The 25,146-nt window shown below is 31.9% G+C and overlaps 3 protein-coding genes across 3 annotated transcripts; all 3 read right to left on the reverse strand.

Annotated features, from left to right (window-relative positions):
• Positions 1–2,887: 2,887 nt before the first annotated feature.
• LOC101267673 (uncharacterized protein ycf23) lies at positions 2,888–5,757 on the reverse strand. Its single transcript, XM_004233056.3, has 9 exons — positions 5,182–5,757; positions 4,969–5,034; positions 4,707–4,781; positions 4,172–4,234; positions 3,953–4,012; positions 3,720–3,809; positions 3,531–3,638; positions 3,213–3,335; positions 2,888–3,101 (listed from the first exon to the last, which is right to left on the reverse strand). The coding sequence occupies exons 1-9, from the start codon at positions 5,383–5,385 to the stop codon at positions 2,970–2,972; spliced, it is 921 nt and encodes a 306-aa protein (XP_004233104.2). The 5' UTR covers positions 5,386–5,757; the 3' UTR covers positions 2,888–2,969.
• Positions 5,758–6,047: 290 nt separating this feature from the next.
• On the reverse strand, positions 6,048–14,601 carry LOC101260108 (nuclear pore complex protein GP210). The gene is made up of 3 exons (XM_004233821.5): positions 14,252–14,601; positions 13,125–13,390; positions 6,048–12,020 (listed from the first exon to the last, which is right to left on the reverse strand). Exons 1-3 carry the CDS (start codon positions 14,413–14,415, stop codon positions 6,610–6,612), a joined length of 5,841 nt encoding a protein of 1,946 aa, XP_004233869.1. The 5' UTR covers positions 14,416–14,601; the 3' UTR covers positions 6,048–6,609.
• Positions 14,602–21,475: 6,874 nt separating this feature from the next.
• LOC104645888 (uncharacterized) lies at positions 21,476–22,081 on the reverse strand. Its single transcript, XM_010318617.4, has one exon. It carries the CDS (start codon positions 21,970–21,972, stop codon positions 21,649–21,651), a length of 324 nt encoding a protein of 107 aa, XP_010316919.1. The 5' UTR covers positions 21,973–22,081; the 3' UTR covers positions 21,476–21,648.
• Positions 22,082–25,146: the final 3,065 nt, after the last annotated feature.

Raw genomic sequence — 25,146 nt, forward strand, 5'->3', positions numbered from 1 at the left:
GGTAATGTTTGTCATGGTTTCTATTTTTAGAATTAAGGTATAAAAATTTTGACTAACATTTTAAGATGTATTTTTTCATCATATTAATATATAAAAAATTGTAATTTATAGTATTTTTCATATAGTTTTAGAATATTTTTTTGTTTAAAATATCGAATTAATATAATCTAATTTACCCTTAAAAATTAATTAAATTAATTTTTGATAAGTGCAACATGACAAACATTTTTAAACGGAGGGAGTAATAAGTAACAACTAATGATTGTAAACATCCTACTCACAATGAAAATGAAGGAGTTATTATACGTCACTAATTAGGGAATTTATTTTTAGAAGAAAGAAATTAAATTCAAGTATGAAATAATTCTATAACAAAATAATACTATTTATGTAATGTAATTAATTATGGCATTAGTGTTGTTTAAATTGGGTTAAATTTGTCTAAATCATATTTATCTTTTGTCACGAATATAGGATAGTATTAATTGTTAGTTGTTACCATCAATTTGATGTGCATACAAAGACCTTTGCGAACACGTGGATATACTAATTAATTAGCTCTATTCGATCAAAATACATGTATTAAACACCTTTATTATATAATCATAATATTTATTTGTACGAACATAAATTATATAATAAAATCATAATATATTATATTGTTATTACTTTCGTCAATTTAAAAATAAATATATCCTCGAAATGTCTAAGTTTCTGACTTGCAAAAACATAAATATTCACATGTCAAGTCATGAATATACAGCCATGATACATCGTTGTCATCTTATTTAACCTAAAATCAAAATAAACCATTAGAAATTATTCATCAAAAATTGAGTATAATTATATGTGTGATAGCATAATGGATACCTTTCATCTCTTTATTTTTTACTTTTCTTTTTTCTTCTACTTAATTTTTTTTTTTTTTAATTTTTACTACATCTACATTTAGAGGCATGGTCAAATCATAGCTAAGATTTTGATAGACCAATTGAAGATGTTGGTGCACCCAATTTAGGTGTCCTCATTGAAATGTCATAACTACATAATAAAGTCTGAAATGGATAGCAAACCTAACTTTCTCCCCATATATTATATATATATATATATACCTAAATTTTGATAAATAAAGAACTTTACTTTTGTTACAATTAATACGTTGATGAACATATTAAGTATATATAATTAAAATAAATATACATGAAAGTCAAAAAAACTTTTACCAACATATAGATGGTACAAATATAATATAAAATTTAAGGCAATCTTTTTATTTTATAACCCAATTAATTGTTAGGATCGAAAACAAGCAGGTGTAAATGCGGAAGCTAGCAATGCAAACATCGAAAGACCACGAGTAAGAAGACAACGAGAAATATACCAAAAGATACAAAGATTTAACGTGGTTCGGTCAATCGACCTACGTCCACAAAGGAGATAAGTTATCCACTATAAATATGAGAGTACAAAATACAGAGGAAACAACCTCAACCAATTCACTCAGAATACATGAGAGGTTCACACAAGTGATAACGTATCAAGCTTGTGACCCACAAATTCTCCCTCTAACCAAAACTCTCAAAGTCTTTAAGACTACATTGTGAATGCTAATTAAGTTAGAAGGAACATGCCTTTATTTATAGAGTCCTAAACATTTTCCTACAAGAAAAAGATTAGTCAATCCAAAACCTTTTCATGAAAACCTATTTATAATAAGAAATTTAGGGCAAATAAAATCCAACATTAATTTCTATTGCTGATCGATATGATGATCCAGCTAGGGGTTGTCATAAATATATTGAGTGATTCTTTTAGTATTATTTTAAACACCTTTTTTTTAAGAATAGCATTAACTAGAGGGTAATTTTGTTTAAATTATCCTTATTTATTGATCTTCCCTATTTAATAAGTCTCTCTTGTACCATAACATTTATTCATATTTATGACTAAGTGTAAAGATAGAAACAAACTAATTGTGTTTTAATTTTCTAAAATGACAAGTATCGTGAAATTTTATATTTATAATAGGTTTATAAGTTGAATATTCTTGACCTCGATTACTTCACCATGGAGAAAACACAGAATAAGTTTTGCTCGTTATTATTACAATATTCAAGCTTAATTACATCCTTTTTACCTCAAATATTATGGTGAAACATAGTCAATATTTGAAAATTGGCATTTAAATAAATATTATTATTAGTATTAACACAATATGGAGAAATTTAAAGTTAGCAATTAACATTATGTGCAGAGGCGAAACTAGAATGATAGATTAATATATGGTCAAACTTATTTTATGGATAAATAAGAGCAATAGTTATAAAATAAATTTGCATTCGCTATTAATTAATTACATGTTAAATACCACATAAACCCCCTTAGAAAATTCTCTAATTAAACACCCATGTATTAATACCTAATCATAACCAAATCACCAAACTCTTTTATACTCAATAAAGTCTTAAATAGTTTACTAATTAAAGTGTTCAACTAGTTGGCTTTTGGATTCATATTCTTTCATTTGTATGTTTAGGAACAAAATGATATTGTAGTTACTCATTTATGATAGGCTTATATATGTCCTTTCTTACTTAGCTTCATTTTATATTTATGCCCTTCAATTTTGAGTGTGCACGTGTAGACACTTAAACTTTGAACAAATAGACACACGTGACCTATGTGGCATTCGACGTGGCAATCCTACATAGCGTCCTACATGTATTATTCCACGTAGAACTCATGTTTCTACTTGATCAACTTTATATAAGTTTAAGTGTATATTTGTACACATTCAAAGTTAGAAGGCATAAATATTAGGCGAGACTAAGTTAAATGACATATTTATGTATTATGAATTTATAATAACTAATGTAAAAAATGATACTGCAAGAAAAAATAGAAAAACTTTATTAGTTTCATAATAATTCCTAATTGCTTCAGGCCTTGAGCTACTACATTAGATTGGATTACACTATCAAATTGCTCCCTTCAAATAAATTCTGCTTCTTGGTTGACAATCCTAATGAATGAGCTATGGATTTGACTTCCGCGATCATTGCTACCTGATCGTTGAGCTTGTTGATGGCTGAGCCAACACCCTGAGTTCAACATTCACACAAGTTTCAATAACTTGGTTGAGATGCCTCAAGTATTTTGCTATATAAGAAGAATGTTCCCTAAGATTAAAGATAGTGTCAGTAAGGCATTACCACGCCAGCAGCTCCAGCTACGATTGCCATTGGTGCTGTGACTGCACTCAATCCAGATGAACACATGACGGGGATATTGACAGCCCTTGAAATCGAATAAGCAGCTGCTAGTGTTGGTGTTGCCTGTGTAAATGAACAATATCAAAATGAAGTTAATACAAGAAATCATCATAACCCTGAGGATTGAAAGAAAAACTTGATTGTTCCCACAAATTTCTCAATTCCTTGCCTTTTTTCACTTTCAACTAGCATACTATCAACAGATAGCTAATCCTTATTAGTAGTATAGACTACAAATGTGTTGCACTGTTGTGTTACCTTCTCGATTAATCCAAGAATACCAGCCTTTGATGGAGTAGAGCATTTTCCTCCTTCTGTTTGGATGATGTCAACACCTTCCAGTTCTAATTGCTCGGCCAGCTTGACCTGTCAATATGATACGACAAAAAAAAAGTGACTTTTCTTCCATTTGAACTTAGCATGTCATAGGAAAGTGCTTTTTCAAACCTGATCAGGAAGGCTTAGCGTGTGAGGCACAGTGACTGATAATATCACTGATGGAAGTAACTTCTTTGTCTCCTTCGTTAGGTTCAAAATCTGAAAAGCAGTATCAGCACGGTGAGAAGTAATGGACATCACACAGGTTCATAACCAAAATCAAACTCCTATAATTGTTGCTAGTTCTCAAATCTTTTGATCTATTTGACATTATGAAACTCTGGAAAAGTCATCCTACACACCTGTTCAGGAGAGAACACCAATCCCTTCTCATAGAACGAGTCATAGTTTCCGATCTCAACCTGCACCAGATAACTTACTTTATGATGAGCTACGAAAAGGAACTTACTCCTCTCAATGAAACAGAACTGTATGTTATGCAATCATGGTGCTTAACTATTTCATAGTCTTGCTTATGGTGTTTATGAATGGAATGGAAAAATGATAAGAATAAGTCGTACCATCAAGGCTCCTGCTTCCACAGCAGCTGGAAATGCTGAAGGATCCACAGAAGAAACACAAACCTGCATGCATGTGACACCAGATTTAAGCTAATCTATGCAACTAAAAGAGATACTGGTTGAGGACATAAATGCCTAAAATGGTGAGATTTTTGAACTGACAAGCTCAAAGCACTCCTTGCAAGGAAGATGTAACTCAGATAACATATGATTTGTGGAAGTAGAAAGGACCAACAAATATACATGATTCAACCAGAATGTTCAGTAATAACAGAGAAACTGAAAATTGCAATCAGCGGCTGGAGTAGAAGATAAAGTTTAAGGCACATTTGTCATGAATATTTTCACAAAAAGAACCGTATTTAGACCTGAGAAGTTGTCCCATCATTTAAATGTTGCCCAAGGACAAATCCACAGCGAAGGTTGAAATAGTAGATCAGTTGATTACGTTACAGCTCATCCATAGATCAGTTCAAATGTTGCATAATGTGGGCTAAAGGAAAAAACTGAACAAATTTAGACAGACAGGATTTACCGGAAGGGAAGTCAGGCTTATAGCAAGTTTCACCAGCTCAGGGTCACAAGCTATATCTACATGTGTTGCTCCTCCCTATAAGCAGATCAAAGAGTCAGGCTTAGTACATTTACTGAAATTTCAATAACTCCACAACACAGAATCCTAACAATTACAATTCCTACTTAGCCCTTGATAAGAACATACAGTCATAAAACCTATTTTTTCTCTTTTGAAAAATGCGAAATTGTAAATCATTGTGAAAGAACACAGAAGACTAAACCTTATCTGCAGCAGTAACAACAGAAGCCACATTCTCTTTGTCCAGATTTTGCAATCCTGCGATAATCTGAAGCAGAAGAATGAATCATTAGTAATTTTAACTTGTTCTCTTTTCCTACCTGAACTTCACCATCTATGTATTAAAACTTGTTAGGAAAAAGGGAACAATCTATCTATGGAACTCGCAAAAAAAAAATGATAGTTAAAATGATACCTTTAGTGCTTTTTTCTCGTGAAACTCTTTCAAAACAGCATCTTTGGAATGTGAAAGCAGAGCCCTTGTGGTACATTTTCTTCTAGCAAATGAAACACGTTTTGGAAGAACAGAATCACCTAGTAGAAGGGGATTCTGATTTGGTTTCAAAAATACTTGTAATTGGTTTTTGGGAGAAACTGGTGTATACAGTGAGATGCTCATCTTCTTTTTCTTCTTCTTGTCTATGGAGTGAGGGGATAAGAAAGTTATCAGCTTTAAACAAGCTGTGGATATTTTATGCAAGGGATAAAACCAAATGAGAAAACAACAAAAAATGCACCAAGATATTTTTGTATGCTAAATAATGGATAACAGGAACTCCATATTTATTCGCACTCAATATTTATATGTGTAGTATACTTAATACTTTTATCCTCTTAACTCATAAATCACTTGACTATGGCAAAGTTACATGATTTGGTGTATAATATACATTGTGATTTTTGAGTAAGTAGAAGTGGTTCTGATTGTAGTCTAGTAGAGCTACGAGTACTGCCCTTTTAAGATTTTTTGAAGTTACTTGATTCCTCGTGTAAATTTTGCTACATATACTATGCTGCCCTTTAAAAGTAAAAACTTTCATTAATTAAGTGAATTCCAGTATTGCTTAAAAGTTTTCTACAATCTTCATAAAAACAAATGAAATTACAAAATTTGGGTCAGACACAATTTCACCCAAGGTAATTCGCAGTTCCTCACTACTACAAGTCTACTATTGTGGTAGAGTGGTAAATACTGTTCCATCCTCGCTTCACAAATTCGAACTTAGTCGAACTCCAATGCAGAGACAGGAAAGATAAAAAAAAGTTTACACTACTACGGAATTTTGCAACTGTACATACATTTAGGTTAAAATAAAGTTCGCATACTTTGTTGTAGTTTTACAGTATTGTTTTACTTCCTTCCAATTACAAAAGTATCTGTAAAAAGAAATAGATGGTGTAGAAACCCTCGAGCCTAATAGTCATAGACTCATAGTGCTATAATCAAAATAATTAGACAGTGCAGCTATTTAAAAATTCTCTTCACATTCAAACCTGATTTTACCAAATATGATGAGCACAATCTCAACTGCTTCATCAGAGAGATGTTTTCTAGTTTGTGCATAGGCAAGTTGTACTGTAGAAAGTGCTGTTGTATTGCCTTTTCCAGCAGAAAGCAGGACATAAGAATTTTTTGGCAGATGAGGCTGCTTCTCTAGAAAGTATCCAATGACACACAGCTTGCAATACTCTACACAAAATTACACCAACAAAACTACAACACTATCATTGTAAAGTTTGCAGCCAGATTCAAGACCTTTGGCAATTACCTGAGAAACCATTTGGCATATCTAGCAAAGGCAAAAGGGGGAGTAGGGAAGAGGTGAATTGGCCCCACAATATGCTAGTAAGTGTTCTGAGGGTTAGCCCTCCTCCTAAAGTCTTGTCTGTAGTATGGAGTTTCATCAATTGTCCTCCTAACATAATCCAAGAAAGGTTGAGGTGTCCGAGGTGAATGTTCGCTTACTCCAGCAGGACTGCTTCGCTCAGGAGTTACAGGTGCAGCTACACTTGGTGTGCCAGGAGGAGCAGATGGTCGGGATCTCACAGGTTGATCCAAGTAAGAAATGAATACAGTGGCTGTGACTATAAGCAAGATGAAACAAGCAGCTGCAGTAGCCCATAAATTAAGGTTAATAATTGTTGCTCTTCTCTCTTCAGGTTCATAGTTAACATTAACTTCCGTGATCTGACCAGTTGCTGGGAGTGTAAAAATCAGTTTGTCTTTAAACTTCTCTGCTCTGCGAATTTTGATCTCATACTGTGCACGGCTTCTTCCTTGAGAATCTTCTCCATGTATGGGTCTGACAGCTAGTCGTTCCCGATCATGCCAGTAGATACTCACATCTGTGTTTCCTACAACAGTGAGGACACTCCTGTTAAATTGTGGGGTTAGATTTAACTGCAATGAATCTCCTTCCGTTCCCGGAATGATGAAACCTCCAACAAAAAGTGCTGATGCAGATCCTGAGATATTCTGCTCTCCGATCAGTGATGCCTTAATAGTAACAGCTAAATCCTGTTTAATGCCTCCTGACTTTGGAGTGGCAAGTACCAAACTTTCAGGAGAGTAAGGGAAGAAAAGGCAATATGAATTACCCGTATCAAGATCAACCCACGGCTTCACATAACCAACATAAGGTGGATCAACCAGGCAATCAAACAAGAAAATTGCCCTGTTTTTAGCAGATTTATACTTGTGGCGATAAGCATCATTGAGTTTTACAAGAAAGCTATATCCATTTGCAGGAAGTGGCACATTTGTCAGGATTTCTCTTGGAGCATCAACAGACATCATCTCTGGCTGTGACACCGTAACTGTAGTTTGCAGTTTCATATTCGAACACTCAAAGATAATTTGTACAGAACCTTCCCCTATTGCCTTGGCATGTCCAGATTGCTGGTCCACAGATACAATGCTTGCATTACTAGTAAACCACTGACCAGATACTTGATCACTTAGACCTTCTATGCTGAAGTTAAGACCACTTCCTAGGTGAAGAGTTGGGTTCTGAGGATGCAAATGAGCACCAACAAGAATCACCATATAATCAGAGTTCTTTGGTTCATTGGCAAAACCTACTCGCACAAGAGCTCTACCATAACTTATTGCTTTGAGATGGACATTTCCAGTGCCATCAACTGCATCCTCGACAGAGATGACATCATGGTAGTTAGTTTCAACTCCAAACGGAATAACATCATGAGCCTCAAGGAAAGGATTTCCAAGCACATCATAATATTTGATTGGAACATCAATTTCAGCACCAATTGCTAACGTGTGAACCAGCAACTTTTCTGCAGTGAAACGTATTTGAGTCACTTCAGCAACCTTCACACAAGAGGCCACCTCAACTCTTCCATTTGACCTATCTTTTGCTTGAATACATGCAAGATTGCCACTCTCTTTTGTTCTTATTCTGCTCCCATCAATGAGTATAGGATCATCTTCCTCCAATTCGGCCTTTCTTCTACAGTCTCCTAATATAGAATAAGTAACCTTACCTATACTTGGATCCCCTTTACTGAAAGTTCTAGAAGCTGAAGGCAAAAGAGCAGACGTGGTATAATGTGGAGGGAGAATCCAAGTAATTGGTGATCCCAGAGCAAGTGGAAGCTCAGACACTACTGACAAGGAAATAGATGCAGTATATGATCTTGACTCTGAAAAAGATTTGTAAGCAACAAAATCACAGGAGAAAGAAACTGTAACATCCGTCTGCCCTGCAGATCTTCCATGCAATACTTGAATAAAACCAAGGTCATTGTCACCCACATATCCTGTCAGTCCATTGCCTTTCTCCCTGGACATGTGCATTCCATGATTTCCAACGTGTAAGCTGTCTGCTGCTTGGAAACTCAACACCTCATCATCATTTATAATCCACTGATAATTTCTGCAAAGTTCATAAAATGAAAATAAATTCCCCTCGGACAGGGAGGGAATTATTGGTATTTGATGGCCAACAGCTAGCTGCTCGCTTTGAACATTTAACATTGCTGAAGAAGGAACACCTACTTTAACTTCACCATATGCCTGACAAGTAAAGATATCTCCATTCCTGTACATCTTGGCAACTATGGTGGTGTTTCCAGGTGATGTTGCAGAAACTAGTCCTGTGGTTGTGTGGACCTTTGCGACCTCATTATCCATACTGACAAACTCAATGTACGCACTAGTTTTTGGGCCTCCCCTCACAGTAAGCATGTAAGAAGCCCCTGGTACAAGGAAAATATCACTAGGATCGATTCTAGGTGGTGCATAGACTTCTACCTTAATTGGCTGGCTCAGTATCTCATGTCCAGTATGCTGTCTAGCACTGACATACAGTGTGGTAATCCCAAGGCGTGTTGCCCGTATTCTGAAGTTAGGCACATTCACATATCCATCATCACAACAGGAAAAATCATCTTCATTGACGAGTTCAATTATATGATCCTCAATGTGAACACGAATATTCATGTAAACATACTGTGAAGGATCAAAAGTATTTCCATCACTTACTCCAGCAAGAAAATCAATGGATAGTGAACTCCCTTCCATGATACTCAATTCTTCTCCAGATGTAATCTTAATCCATTCCATATCTGCAACTTGAACCACAGAGAAAGCAGAAACAGGTGGAGCAAGCCCCACATCTCGAACAGTCACAAGTGCAATTCCCAAACTTTTAGGAGCCAGTAATAGTTGTACACACTGTAAACCGGGAGCAGGCTGAATTATTTCCACAACTTGAGTATCATTTACTGCAGCATCAATGAAGCAACTTCCTCCAGTAATTGACAGGTTCAATTTTGCATCATGATTGAGATACAACAAGCTAAATTCCGGATAGACCCTTAGGGATGAAACAAGTTGCAAACGTATAGCATCTGTAAGATCATGTTCAGAGCCTGGAAAATGTTTAAGAGTGTGACGATGGCTAACAGAATCAATTGATCCAGTAACTGTTGCTCGTACAACACAGAGTCCAGTTGCATTTGTCAAGACCAAGTATTTTTCCCAAGTCGATAGCATTGCTAAATTGTGGATATCATCCCAAAATGCCAGATCATCACAATCTTTAAGCTCCCACTTCAAATGAAGAGAAGATGAATTTCCAAAAGCTATTGCAGTCTCGCTAATGCCAACAGCTGATAGTCTAACTGTCCGCCCATTTGCTATTGTGACTGGGGAAGTACGAATCATTCCACTGCCACGGTCAGCCTGAGCTGCAGACTGGATCACTTCAACAGAATTAACAGTTTCATCAGCTATTAATGCTATAGATGATGGGAAACCACATGTGAGTGACAATTGGACTTCAGATACAGCAGGCAGAGGATGCCCCTCTCCAATTAAATTCCCACGTATGAAATGAAGCCTAAAGATTCCAAAATCTTGACACTCGATTCTGTATGTGCTCCCATAGCTGGTAAATTCTTGATTAACTATAGCCCCATCTTGAACCCTAAGATTATGTTCATCCAAACTTTCCACGGATTCAACATATTCAACTCCCTGATCCCATCGAGTAGGTCCACCACGAAGCATCACTTCAAAAGATGTGCCAGGGGTAAGATATAGATGCTCCATATTTTCTAAGCGATTATCAGCTTCAGCCTGTACCAAATTGAACCAATAACCACCAAACTGATTTCCATCACTTGCAGGGTGCAAAATGAGAGGTACGAATGCTGCAATACGCGAGGTTGCTTGCAGTACAACAGAACCACTGGTCGAGTGATCATACTGTTGAAATTCTTTTGACAATGTTGCATGTAGCATCGTCTGACCGGAATTAGCAGCATAGACATAGGTCCATGCACATGCAGGGACATATTTCTCAGAACCAATTGGAAGACTTTCTTGCTTTTCAGGAATGAAGGTCTCACCAGCATCCACAACAATGAAAGCGTCATTTCCAGTTTTCCACTTGATGGACGGGGTAAAAGCATCACATTTGTAGAATAAATCACCATCCACTGTTTTCAATGTCACAGCAGCTCGAAGATATGAACCTACAGGAGTCTCCACCGGCAAATTAGGCAGTACTATCATTGAAGAAGGCAAACTCACTTCAACAGCTATCTCATCATAATTTAGAGAATCAAAAACCGAGACTGCCTTTATAGTAACTTTTCCAGGCCTTTTCGCCTGAATAATTCCAAAAGTAGATACCGACACAATAGCCATGTCCGAAGAGAACCATTTGTAGTCAGCAGACACCATTGCACAACCCCCAGTAACCTTTAGCTCCAACTCCTGATAAACACCAGGTGCCCAAGGAAGAGTAATACTGCCGGAGGCACCCTCCATGCCGAACTTCACCTGGTCACAAACCATAACTTCTTGAACAACCTTGAGAACTTCCTTTGTTTCTTCATGCCCAGTGCTATATGTAAGAGTTGCTGTCAGTTTTCCCAGACCATATGAGAGAGCTTTTAGGATTCTGGATATCCCCTTCTCCCCGACGTGATTGGATGAGGGAACTATACTCCAGATTTCTGATGGGTCATCATGCAACTTAACATCATCATTTTCCGTAAGGTAAACTTCTTGTTGTGCCCATGTTCCTTTCGAGAAAACCATTACTTGAATGAGATATTCCCGACCAGAAACTACATACCAGCGCGCCACAGAGGATATTGGTTCAGTTCCTTCTATATGATCACCAGAAAGAGATAGAGGTAATATATACAATGATAAGGAATCTGGGAGGACAACATAGAAAGAAGACACTTGTGTATGACCAACCACCCTAGTATCTTCAACAGTTACTGTTGTTATTCCCAAGTTCAAAGCCTTAGCAGTACCCACCATCCTATCTACCTGAGCAACTGAGGAGTTTGAAACAGACCATCGGTAAAAAGCAGAAGGCAAGGTTACAAGATATGGCATATTCCCGTGGATAACTTTAAGACTATAATGCACAACCGCACCAATAAGGACACAAACCGGTGAAGGAGGCTCCAGCGATATAGCTTCTGCCACGGTTAGGACAATTTTATCTTCCATATATTTAACTGATGGTTCAGCCAAATGAACAGACACTATTTCATGGCCAATTTCTGTCCCCTTTACAACATAAAGATCAGAAAACACACCACTATTTTCAAGTTTTGTTTGGATATCTAGGTCACCACATAATCCACCACAATCACTCAATGGAGAGTCCTTCAAAAGGATATGGTTCAGGTGATGAGGCAATCCATCAGTTTCAGGCATTAGGTCCCACATGAATTGTATGCCCACCAAAGACGAGAAAACATTCTCTGAAAAATCAGCAAATACATATCAAACAAACGGAACTATTACCACTAAAAAATGAAATAAAATGGTAATAATGCATGTATGGATATTTATGGGGAATAAGATATGGTTGTTATTTAACATGCATCACATAAAAAAATTGGGAGAAAACTTTACATTTATTACCTACAGGATACTTCTATGAGCATTTAGTTGCTTTACAGTACTAGATAAGTCTGTAAGACTGTTTCAAACCCATGTTTTTATGTTTGGCTAATCTGCCCACCAGATAAAAGAAGGAAAAAGGATGATACTCTTTAATCCTAAAGAATTTTAAGTGAATGTCAAGATGAATAAGATTTAGAGGTGGATTTTCATTTCTTATGATACAGAAAGAATTATGTACTTTTTTTCATATAGATCATATACAAGATCAATTTTATTATGAAAATGTACAATATATACTAAATTCTGTAATATTAGTTTTTCTTTTGTACTTCTACTTTATAGGATATAATCAGGACACATTAGAATATAGGAAATAGGAACACATCAAACAATAAGAAACAAGCCTCTTTGAAACAGGGAAGAATATGAAAAATACCAGTTTCAAAAACCTCTTTAGAACAGGGAAGAATATGAGTTACTTTTCTGAGGAACAAAGTGAAACCACACAAAAAAAATCAGATAAAAACCATATTTTTGGTTGAGGATATGGTTCCAGTATAAATATGGGGATCAGTCACTTGTAAAACACATGAACTGAAGAAGATCCCAGCCTAAAGTAGCAAAAAGTCATTTTCAGCTAAAGAGTCTGAGACACTATTTCCAGAAATATCTAAGGTTATCAAAAAAGTAGGGTAAAAACTAGCAATCAAGGACTGTTACGCGTTTGGGAAGGGAATTGCACAGTACAAGTGCACTTTCAAATGATGGCTTTAAGGAACAAGCTGAAAGAAATATACAGTCTACTAAGCTAGAAAATGGCTCCTACTTTTTTCGGATGCTATTTAAATTATGAAATCTTGCACACTTTTATTCTTAGGCAATCAACTGTTTGTTGTCTATCCAAAAACTAGAGTAATAACTAAAACTAATCAACATAAACTATCAAAGTAGAGAAGTACCTTCAGTATCAAAGGCACGGACACGTAGAGTAGCCAGGCCATCAAGGTCAAGCTTGATAGAACTATGGAATATCTGGATCCTAGAGAAGATGTCAATGTAAACTTTGCATCGGATAACAGCTCCAGTGTGTACGTCTGTCGCATAGACAGCAGTCTCCTTTCGACCACTATAAGAGGCAATTGACTTCAAGCGGGCACTTGTAGAGCATTGATTACTCACATTGTACTCAGGCAGCACAGCTAAAATGTCGTGATGATCCCATGTCCTAAATCCAAAAGGCAGACACACAGAAAGTAGAGCGAAAAAATATTAGTAGAAATCCATAAGAAGAGTTTCTAAGAAGTAGAAAGTTACTTAACCAGCATCAACTTTTCACAATTTAAGAGGTCAGAGTATCAGTTGTCAATAGAAATCAGGTGATGAATCATGGCTTTAAAGTGCTCAATAAACTTCCAATGGCATGAGATTTGTTCTATAAAACATAGAGCATGAAAAAGAAGCAAAAAACATTATTCAAGACTGAATAATTTTGCATCTAATACCGTTCCTTAATACAAAGTAAACACTTACCAATATATGTTACTATTGATATCCTTTGTAATCATAAACTATTCAAACTTCACTTATCATAATATCATGGCTCTTGAAACCCCCAATAACTTCCTATTAATAGCCTATTCAGAAAAATGGATCACCCAGTATCAAAACCTCAGTTCCCAAAAGAAGGCAAGACAAACAATCAGCAACAAACAAAAACACCAGCATAAACTTCAAGAACTAAACAGAGAACAGAGCTAAGAGAAAGCCTACATAGCTCAAAAGCTCACTGAAATCTATCACCTATACTCGCACAGCTAATACCAAACTAAGCTCAAAGTTCCTTCAAACGTACCACCTACACTCTTATAGCTAATACACCAACATTAAGAGCAATTTGCACATGAAGTTGTAGCCTAAAACCGTCCATGTAGTTTGAACGGAAACCACCTGAGACCAGGCATAAGCAGATAAGCTAAGTAATTCTTTCTCATATATACTTAGGTTATTACATTTGACAGGATAAATTAGTCTAGGTGCAAGCAAACTGACTCGAACCTCCCATACAGAGTCGGAATTAGAAACATACCATTTGAAGCAACCATCACTTCCCTGAAGCCTGTACTCAACTGGATGTGTCATTTTGGGAGGCAACAGTATGTTGACATCGGCAATGTGAGGGCCAGTTGCCGGAAAAGGAGAACTCAGTGGCAGAAGCAGAAGAAGGAGAAGCAGGGAGAGACAGTGCAACATTTTCAGGTGAAAAATGAAAACTAAGCAAGAGCATCAGATTGGAAGTGAAGAGCAAGTATGAGAGTTGAGGGTGATTGAAGCGGGAAAATTTGGAGAGTAACTGATTAGGGTTTTGCAGAGAGTTTTGGAGGAAGCCAGTGAGGGGAGTCAGTTTACACGTCGGACGCGATTAACGACGACCAGGTTATGGCAATCTTTCACATTAATTAATTACTAGTAATTAATTAATTAGTAGCTTAATACTTTGTCTAAAAGTACTTTCACCCTTTCTATTTTATATATATGTCTTTGATACGTAAGTTTATTATTGTACCTTTATTTAATAGTATTCGAGTTTTTAATAAATGAATGTGAATTAACTTTTTTTATTAATTAATTAATCAATATATATAAATTAATAATTGAGTTTTCCTTGGTCAAAGTCATACTTTTAGAAATGTTTGGTTTGAATATAAGTTGTGATGGATAAGTTATACAGAGATTATTTTATTTTAAGTGTTTAGTTTATTGTATTAAAAATAGTATATTTTTCATAAAATTTATGAACACTTGTTTGTTTACAAATTATCCTTCCAAGTGTGTGACAGTGATGTATAAAAAAGATTTAAAGAGATATACTTGTCATTTAGTAATATTAATCTGGGATAAGTTATTTCGGTAATTATTATACCATCCAAGAAGAGGAATAACTTATCCCGCTAATATTTATTTATTCCATGATAAGTTATTCCAGACTTTCCAATTAAATTAAATGATACTATAATTTAATTGCAAAACTATTGGGTGTTATCCTTCACACCAAACGACCCCTTAAGGTTAATAACTTTCAAGGAAAAAATTAAAAAAATAATGTCACTGATGAATTAATTTTGTAAAATAACAAATATTAACGATTATTTATTTTTAATAAGTATGATATATAAATAGAAACAAAAAGAATTATTATTTTTTAACCTTAAAGCATTATGCTAATTTTCATCATAGACTATATAAATATAAAGATTAAATTTAATGTTTAGCAAACAAAAAAATCATATTTGTATATTATAACTATATTTTGTATAATTGCGCTCCACTGTGGCTATTAATATGTATATTTTGATATATACTATATACAAAAGAATCAATTGTATAATCCATTTCGATATACATATATGAAAGAATCAATTGTATAATTTATGTTTGTATAAAGCGAGAAAAAGAAAAAGACAAAAGAAAAATGGGCAGGAAAAGATTTGCATTTGTATAATTATAAGTGTATAGGACGAAAATATATATATTTGTATTTGTATATACAATTTTCTCTCGCTTTATACAAACACAAACACGTTTTATACATTTGTGCTTGTATAAAGTGAGAGATGCGAGTGAAAGTAGCAAGCGAGATCGGGAAGGATGGCGAGTGAGATTCTATGGAGAGAGAGGCGAGCGAAAATATATATATATATATATAATACAATTTTCTCTTACTTTATACAAACATAAACGTATTTTATACATTTATATTTTTATAAAAGTCAGAGAAGAAAAGAGAGGCCGCCAGCAAAAAAACGAGAATTGCGAGTGAGAATTTCAGGTTGAGAGGCAAATGACAACAAAAATTTGAGAAAAAGGGATTTGGGCTTTCACTTCACACCCAATTTGTGGGTTATTTTAAGTTGAAAAATACTTTGATAGGTACATTTTAATAATTAATTATTGATTTTGATGATATTTTTTATTTATTATAATTTATAGCAATATTGTTTTAAATTTGGAATGTATTAAAAGTGAAATATGAATGCAGTATATATGTATTTATAACCATTTTTTTCAAATATATTATGCATATTTGATAGGAAATCGACTCATTATATTATAAGTGTATTAAAATATGTGATAAATATATTATTCATCAATTGAACTTGTATTATATGTGAACAATAAAACATTATTTGTATATGTATTATAGCGGTAATTAAATTATATTAAAACTGAATTAAAAGTGAGATAAATATTTTTTTAATATAATATATTTATGTAAGTTTCCTTTTGAGCGGGCTCTTTCGGGCTTTTCTTTTAGAGAAATGGGTTAATAGGTTGGGTTATGTTCAAATCAGCCCATTAAGGAGACTCTCGAAAGATGATTTACGCAAATATCTTTTTATTAAGATCATCATTTAGATTTGTCTCTATGTTTAAAATTAAAATTTAAAAACTGTCGATGCTAGTTATTACCCTTTGAAGTTACCCTCTAGGACAATTGTTAAACTCCGGTTTAATATTTACTCAGAATTTGTTTAGCATTACAAGACAAGATATTAAACGTCACTCTAAAACATGCAATAACTTAATTTTTAAAGGTAATCAGAAAAATTTAATTGAATAAAAGTAATCCTTAAATCGTGATTTCGAAAGATCAAGGAATTAAAATAAAATTATTTATTAAAGAGAAAATAAATAAAATTCACCCAACTTGGCGACAAACTTACTTTAGCATTTTAATTTTACGGGTAATTATTATCTCCCTAATCTCTTTTCAAGTGAATTAAAATACATCCTAATATTATAATACCAGTCTTACATTGGTAAGTACATTCCACACACGCCATGTCATTGATGCGTCAACGCCATATTAATGTCATGTCATTGCCATATTAAGCATATTTAAATTTTAATTTTTTTAATTCTTTTTTAATTTTTTTATTTACTCACAATTTTATAAAGTAAAAAATATCTCAAAAAATAAGAATTGATTCATGACTATAAGAAAAATAATCTCAAAAAAAAAAACAAATCAGTTAAAAGAGATTCAAAATCTCAAAATCATTCTCACAAAAACACTCAATTTTTAAGACATATTTAAAACAAATAAATAATAACAACTAAAAATTCAAGTTGAGATGAAAATTTTATATAGTTTCATTGCAAAGAGTTTTAAGTTCATTATATTTAAACCTTACCATAAAGACTAATTTTAATTTGAAGCCTGAACAAATTGATCATATTCTTTCCTTATTCATCACACTATTGGGATTTGTTGATAAAAAATAAAGGAAACTAGGGTGGAATGGGGCATCTTGAAGAAGGAGAAAAAGTATGAAAAGTTTTAGAAAAAAGAAAAGAAAAGTGTGAAGCACCGGATTTCGAAGAGAAATAAAGAGGGTGAGAGTGGGGTTTCATTTTTGGTGGGGGGGGGGGGGGTCGAAGAAGAAGAAAAGGTAGTGCAAGTGGTGGTCGAGGGCGGAGGGATAGATTGGGTATGAGGAAGATGAAGGGATGAGAGGTGGGGGTGGGGTTGGTGGTACTAAAGGTTGGGGATGGTATGGTACAGTACGAAGAATATGAAGAAAAAAAGATCATTGGACAAAAAGAAAATAATTGAAGTCCACTTATTCTTTTTTAGTTTAATTTTTGAAATTTTGGCACTTTATTTTTTTGACTTGTCATATTAGCGATTTGAATGTATTTTAATTCATTTAAAAGAGACTAGAGAATAAATAATTATCCAAAGTAAATTTTACAATCTATTTCAGGGAGAATTTTAAGTATTTTCCTTTTATTAAACAACTATCATAAAAAGCCACTAAACATGGCATCATTTGTTCAAGAGTATAACTTTTTATAAATATTCGGATAAATAGTAATTGTAAGTGCTCCATACAAATTGCAATAGATCTAACATATTAAAGCTTTACTTGAATTCGCATAACTAACTTTACCACCAAAAGTAACTAATTAATGAAGTTTGTGAAACATTTCATACAGATTTATTTTTATCATAAATTTCGTGTATATATATTGTTAAATATTTTCAAATGTTAATTATTATAACTTATAATATTTTTTTTAAGTAGTTTATAAATATAGAAAATTTATTTCAAAAAAATTGAAGATTTTATGCGCAAATTTTCAGTCGAACTTAGGTACCATTTGGCTATAGATTTCTCAAGTAATATTGGGAAAAAAATTGGCAAATAGTATTTTTTTCATATAATTTCCCATTATTTAACAAATATTTTTGGCAAATATCCTAAATTTTCAAATACTAGTTTTTTCTAGTATTTGTGTCAAACCTCATTATTTTGCTTTTAAAAAAAATTTGAAATTTTACACTAAATTTTTATCTTTTACAAAAACACCCTCTATAGTAATTGTTTGTGTTGTATTACAAAATTTTTTTACGTGAACACCAAAATAGCGATGAAATATTCTGTGAATATGAAGGTGATAATATGGTTATTGACGAAAATGATGAACAATCGGTTCAGAGCAAAGTCATGTGTTTTGTTTACTTCACGATGTATCGAATGATGCTTGTTTTACTCACTCCAAATACTACATTGCATGACACTACTTGTTATTTGTTGTAACGAAGATCAAATTAATTTGTAATACAAACTTATGATTAGTTTTGATAGTTTATAAAATTTATGGGTATAAATCATATTATACAAACTTATGATTAGTTTTGATAGTTTTTAAAATTTATGGGTATAAATCATATTTTTCTAAACAAGTGAAATATATTTCTCAAATAGTCAAACACAAAATAAAATTTCACCCAAATAATATTTACCAAAAATATTTGTAATTCTATGATCATACCCTAGCTTTTAAACTGTTAAAATTTCAAAAATATGAAATGTGTCACGTGTACTACTCTAGCTCAATTAACTTCTCACAGAGTGCTAACAAATCACAATATTGCATCCATGATCAAGGTATGCATCACGCGCTTAGATGTTTCAAAGATTTTTTTTTTTTAATTTCGACATTAAAATTAATTTATTCAAACTCACACTAAGTAAGAATCATTTGAAAATAACGTTTTTTATCGATATTTTTTTTCATATTCAAAACTAAAAGTTAAATTTGTAATTAAAGAAGGAACAACTCATCAGTGCATACCACCAAGTATATTTTATATACTGGCAAATGCAGATCATAATGTTATTGAACAAATGTTATTTTTCTCATTCTGTTGAAATTTCTACTGTATCCCCTTGCCATTTGCTGTTTTTCAATGTGTTTTGTTCTTATAAGAGGATGATACCTAAAGCTATCAGTCATATATATTATATACTTTGATTTTATGGTATAATTCAATATATTTCTCGAGTGAGTGGAAATGTAAAAAGAAAAAAAAGTGATAATTTTTTTTACTTTACAAAATAACTTTCAATATTTTAATTAAGTACTAATCATTGTGCAGTTGGATTGACAAATTATATAATCCTCAACGGATACACCAGTTTGCTTGGAGACTAATTAGTCAACCCAATCAAATCTTTCCACCAACCAATACACCATTTAGTAAAATACTAATTCCCATTAATATAAAATAAAATATTTATTATGTTTCGATTATCACATTATATTTATTACAATGTTTTCTTAATAGTTGTTACGTTTTTTTTATTATTTTCTTTCTTTTTGTACTTGATTCTGCAGCACAAAAATCGTTAGTCTTTTAAAAATAATTTCTCTACATTCACAAAAGATAGTGAAAGATTTGCATACAATACTCCACCCTAAATTCATACACCACTTGTGAAACTTCACCAGATACATCGGTGGTGATGTTATTAATACATAGAATAGGATTAAGGACATCTACTAATTCTATGTATGAAAAATAGAGTAACTAAACATAAAATGCGTATTCTAAAACCAACCGCCAGTCAATTATACATGAAAACAGCCACGCTCTTTCCTTTCTTTTCTTTGTTACGACAAATCATAACATAATTAGAGGATCATTAGGAGTTAGATAGAATATCGACAGATTTAAAATTTAAAATTTATAACTTATAAATAATTTTACGTTTTACAATGATCAATAAATTTATAACAATTAAATATATAATTTGGTGAATTTCTTATGCTCATGCACACATATTTTGAATAGAAAATTATTATGTTCACGTGAATTTACAATACTCAATGTATAAGATAGGCCACAACACACATTCTAAGTCATAGTTAGCTGTCATATAAAGGGCCACTTGCTCTTTTTCTAGATGGCCGTTGGACCAAAAAATGTCATGTTTGTTACTCCTATTTATACTATAGTATATAGTTTATATAAAGAAATATGTCTGTTCATCAATAATTGGGCAAGATGTAACGTAAACCCCACATATATCATAAGAAAAAATATTTAAAAAAATAGGCAGCTTAACTGAACTGGTCCAAGCTAAGCTAGCTCATTAATCTCCTTTTTGAAAAAATAAACTTAATTATAAAGTGAATTTTGTCTCAAGCATATTACCGTTTCGAAAGAACTACTTTCATGGCTACTGTAAAATAAAAGAAATTAATTCGATATTTTCAATATTCTTTTAGGGTTAATTAAAAATTACATTAGAAACTAGTAAATTACATACTTACCGGATCATTTTTCATGACTTGTTCGTTAGATAGTATCCAGCATGATAATATTAAAGTTAAAACTACATCTACTAAATGTTATTAGTAGATACTGATAATTTGGACAAATAACAAAAATTACATACTTTTAAGGTAAAATTATCATTTGTCTCTTAAAGGTTTATAATTACAGAAACCCTTCAAATTGATACAATAATGTAAGCACAGATACATTAATTTGATGCGCGAAATACATTAATCGTTAAGTAAAATACATTATATTTATACATGATATACTAATCTTATGTGTAAAACTAATAGAAGATAATAATAATAATAATAATAATAGAACTTAAAGGCGAGGAGATTTCTATCATTTTTCGACGTCCTCGTCATTTTATTTAGCATAAATATTCGTATAATTTTATCTGTAATATCTTACCTGAAAATTGAAATATCTACACGTCCATCTCATTGGAAAAAACAAATTCCATTAATTCCAAATATTTGTCCTGATTTGTGATTTCATTTGGACTTGTCTCGATATTGTTCATTTTTAGAATTTTTTTTAATACATATAATATTAAATAAATTGTAAAAATTTGATTAAATATCTATAGATCGTGGCTTCGAATATCTTTTATAGCATTGTATCGTGACCGAAAGAGACGGGAAGAACAAAGAAGAAGGCGAAACAATTTAGGACTAATTGAAGTAAAGAATAATAATTAATTAAGATTAAGATTACATTACAAAAGAATCTCTAAGTTAGTCTACTAAACTTTCTAATCATTACAAAAGCCTCAACAAATTAAATCTAACTATCAATATTTCTTCAGAATACCACTGTTATGTAGGCTAATTTTTGAATTATGGAAGAATCTAGATATGGCATCCGAAGCAGAGGTAGAAGAAAGCCAAAGCAGAGACGAGAAAAATGGCTTCAAATACAGAAACGATTTTGAAGAGGAAGCAATCAACGAACCAGTATCGCAATTTGTAAAGCCTTTTACTCTTCCATCTCAATCCAGAAGACAGATTTTTGAATCGCCACCGTAACGACGACTGCCGATGCGGCGGCGGCGGTGTCGGCTGAGTTAAGACATCGTGATGATCTCCGGCTACTTCAGAAGCAACAGTTCCGGCGAATGGCTTCTTACTTAGTCTGTTGAAGGAGAAGGAATAGCCAACAGCTTTCATTTTCATTTTTCTCTGTTGGAATGAAAAACAGAGTTTGTGCCTTTTTGTGGGTGAATGGGAGAAAACTGTATTGTTTGTATTTAAGAAGTGGGTAGGGGTATTTTAGGAAAGTGAAATTTTAATGGAAGTGGGAATAACTTTCTACAGTTCCGAGTGCGCGTGGGGTGCACGGATATGCCTTGCGGGATAAGTAGGAGAACCAGAACCAGAGTGGAAGAAATTGAATTACTAACATAATTTTGGACCCGTTATTTTAGTTTTTTGGGTTCGATATTTAAATAAAAATTCGATAATTAATAAAGTAATACTTTTTAAAATAAAATTTTTATATTTAATTAAAATTTAATATATTTAATTAAAAAAATAACTTCATCTATCACGCATCCTTCTAGATATAAATCTGGAATTATTTTAATTACTCATAAATTCAACGAAAAAATTAAAAATACGAAGACTATCCATTGTCTTAAAAATACGTTAATGCTTCCACGAATAAAATAAGATAGTCTTAAAAATAAGTTAATGCTTCCACGAATAAAATAATAATACACATAAGTCATAATGTGAATAATTTGCATACTTGATACTTGGTATTAGTTTTGTGTACTAATAATATTTTATTTGATATTAGTAATTAAAAAACTTTTAATATATGCATTAGCATAATTAAAAATATATTTTATTTTTAATACACTAAAACAAATAATATATAAGACATAGTCTATCAAAACTAATACAATTATAATTAATATATTTTATTTAATTTTATTCATATACACTCTACTAAATAAAGTCTGATTTGTTTCACATAAAAGTCATCAAGCCCACAACACAAAATTACACTCCGTATTTTACTCACCAACTCAATTACTGTGCTTAATTATAATAAATGAGAATAAGAATTGTTCTCGTCTTTATATAAAAAATAAATAAATACCTTAATCTTGTAAATGTTAAATAAATAAATACCTTAATCTTGTAAATGTTCTTGACAAATTTTATCGTAAGGTGTATAATCCGATAAATTAATTGTTAATTTACCATAGTCGATTAGATTAAAAAAAATCTGCAAAGTTTTTTTTTTCATACTCATACAAAAAATATGGTTGTAGATAATTTCCAATTGTTAAATTTATTAGGTACGTAAGCAAGTCCATGCAATTGAATTCATCTTGACTAATTCAAGAATTGTTGACAAATATTTCAGATAAATAGAATTATCATTTAATTAATTAAAACTTAATGCGCATAATCAGATCAAGGTGAGATATATATGGCGATTATATCATGAATATTCATGCTTAGCACGTTTGATTGACTCATTTAGTTAATTACTTGCTAATTATGATTCGAAGACTTGGTAATCTAATTAAAGAATAGCATATATAGACTTCTAAATGATTAATTAAGAAGTCTAATTTCTTGCTTGCTCACTTCACAAGCTAGCCAGCAAGCCTTTTCTCCTGATAATCAAAATTTATACCAATCTTTAATTAGATCTAAAAAAGGTAAGAAATATGTATTACTTCTTCTGTTTTAAAATAAGTGTCATTTTATCAATAAAATTTTATTTAGAAATAATTATCACCTTAGAATTCGACAAGAAAAAAAGTACTATTTTCCAACCACACTCTTATACTGCATCTTCATAATAGTGTTCAGTTTTCAAGAAATATTTACTAGATGAAGATGGTTTAATAAACTACATATTGAATTTATTGATTCTAAATTTCTAATAAACGTGAATTCTTCTAAGATAATACTTATTTTGAGGCGAAGGGATCAGAGTACTACTTAGATGATTGGGTGGGATAGAAAAATTTTCTTCACCATTAATTAAAGGTTATGAATTTGACCACTAAAAAAATTATATTAGGAAATTGTATGTACAGTTTAAAATTATTTAAGGACAATATAAATATCGAACATGGAATAAAAACATAATAAAAAATGTTAACATTGGACACGTAGTGTACCTTTATTCTCAAGTGCTAGAAGGAGTCCAGTTAAGATTGAAGAATCTCAAGGCTGTGCAGAATAACATTTTTCTAGTGACCTAGCAAATCATTTGCAATATTCAGTTCAGATTTATCATTTATGTTTATAAAAACAAAAGTATATTTTTATAAAAAAATAAATTTAAAGATGTAAATGATATAAAGTTTAGGTTTTTGGAATATATTTTTTATCTTTTAACCGACTTTACTTAGAATATTTCCATAGAAAATGGAAGGCTTTTAATACCGTCTACTTAGTGATCATGATCTCCATTGTAACAATATAATAAGTAAAATGTTTTATTTCGAACAGATTAAAATTTTAAATTAAATAAATATCATACTTTATAATATTATGAATAGATAAATACGAAGATCAGAAGATTAGAAAAAAAAACACTCCATCAAAAATGATATTTATTAATGATAATTAATTTTTAATTATCGTTAAATATTTATTTTTAGCTGTAATTAATATTTTTTTTTATATATTTCTAATGTCTTGAGCTATATTAATTTTAATGAAACTTAATTAATATCAGTAAATATTTTAATATTTTTAATTAATATTATATGCTAAAAATAGTTTTTATTATAGCATGTTTAAGGATGAAACACATCTCCTGTTTGACCAAATTTTTGGGTTGGCTGCTTATTTTTTTTCCCTCTAGCTAAGTTTTTAGTTTTTAGTAAAAAAAGTTGTTCAAACCCCCAAAAAAAAGTAGCTTATCACCCCAAAAAATATTTTTTTAAAAAAATATTTTTGAGAAAACTACACTTACTAGCATTTCTTTTTTTTTTTTCAAATACTAATTGCGGCTTAAAAATGTTTTAAATAATTTTTTAATCTCTCGACCTTTTAATCTAATTTACTTCAATTTAAATTAATCATGTTATAAAATTGACTTGGTAAGCCTGTCTTAGACATTTCAAATTTAAACTATTTCAAAAAATTAAGTTTAAAAATACATCGTCTTAACATAGAATGAATCCTTAATCATGCGAAGTCTTAATTCTATTTTTAAAAACTTTTTGCTATTTCTAAAATATTTTGATAATTTGTATAACGATGACTTAATTGAAAAAAATTAAAAAATATAATCAATAAGAGATTATCTAAAATATAAATGTTTGTGGTGTTATGTAATTTATATATGGCTTTTCGATCTAATAAATTATTACA

The sequence above is a fragment of the Solanum lycopersicum genome, chromosome 2 (assembly GCF_036512215.1).
Source record: "Solanum lycopersicum chromosome 2, SLM_r2.1".
NCBI classification, from domain to species: domain Eukaryota; kingdom Viridiplantae; phylum Streptophyta; class Magnoliopsida; order Solanales; family Solanaceae; genus Solanum; species Solanum lycopersicum.

Bases quoted from the DNA above. Each gene is read 5' to 3' on its own strand.
- LOC101260108 (XM_004233821.5), bottom strand. From the start codon at position 14,415: ATGTTGCACTGTCTCTCCCTGCTTCTCCTTCTTCTGCTTCTGCCACTG. The intron at 13,391-14,251 runs GTATGTTTCTAA...TTTTGGATTTAG, and splicing joins AGTGATGGTTGCTTCAAATG to GACATGGGATCATCACGACA. The intron at 12,021-13,124 runs GTACTTCTCTAC...CTGATTTTTCAG, and splicing joins CCGTGCCTTTGATACTGAAG to AGAATGTTTTCTCGTCTTTG.
- LOC104645888 (XM_010318617.4), bottom strand. From the start codon at position 21,972: ATGAAAATGAAAGCTGTTGGCTATTCCTTCTCCTTCAACAGACTAAGT.
- LOC101267673 (XM_004233056.3), bottom strand. From the start codon at position 5,385: ATGAGCATCTCACTGTATACACCAGTTTCTCCCAAAAACCAATTACAA. The intron at 3,639-3,719 runs GTTTGAAAAAGC...TCATATTGACAG, and splicing joins CGCTAAGCCTTCCTGATCAG to GTCAAGCTGGCCGAGCAATT. The intron at 3,102-3,212 runs GTAATGCCTTAC...TGTTGAACTCAG, and splicing joins TAGCTGGAGCTGCTGGCGTG to GGTGTTGGCTCAGCCATCAA.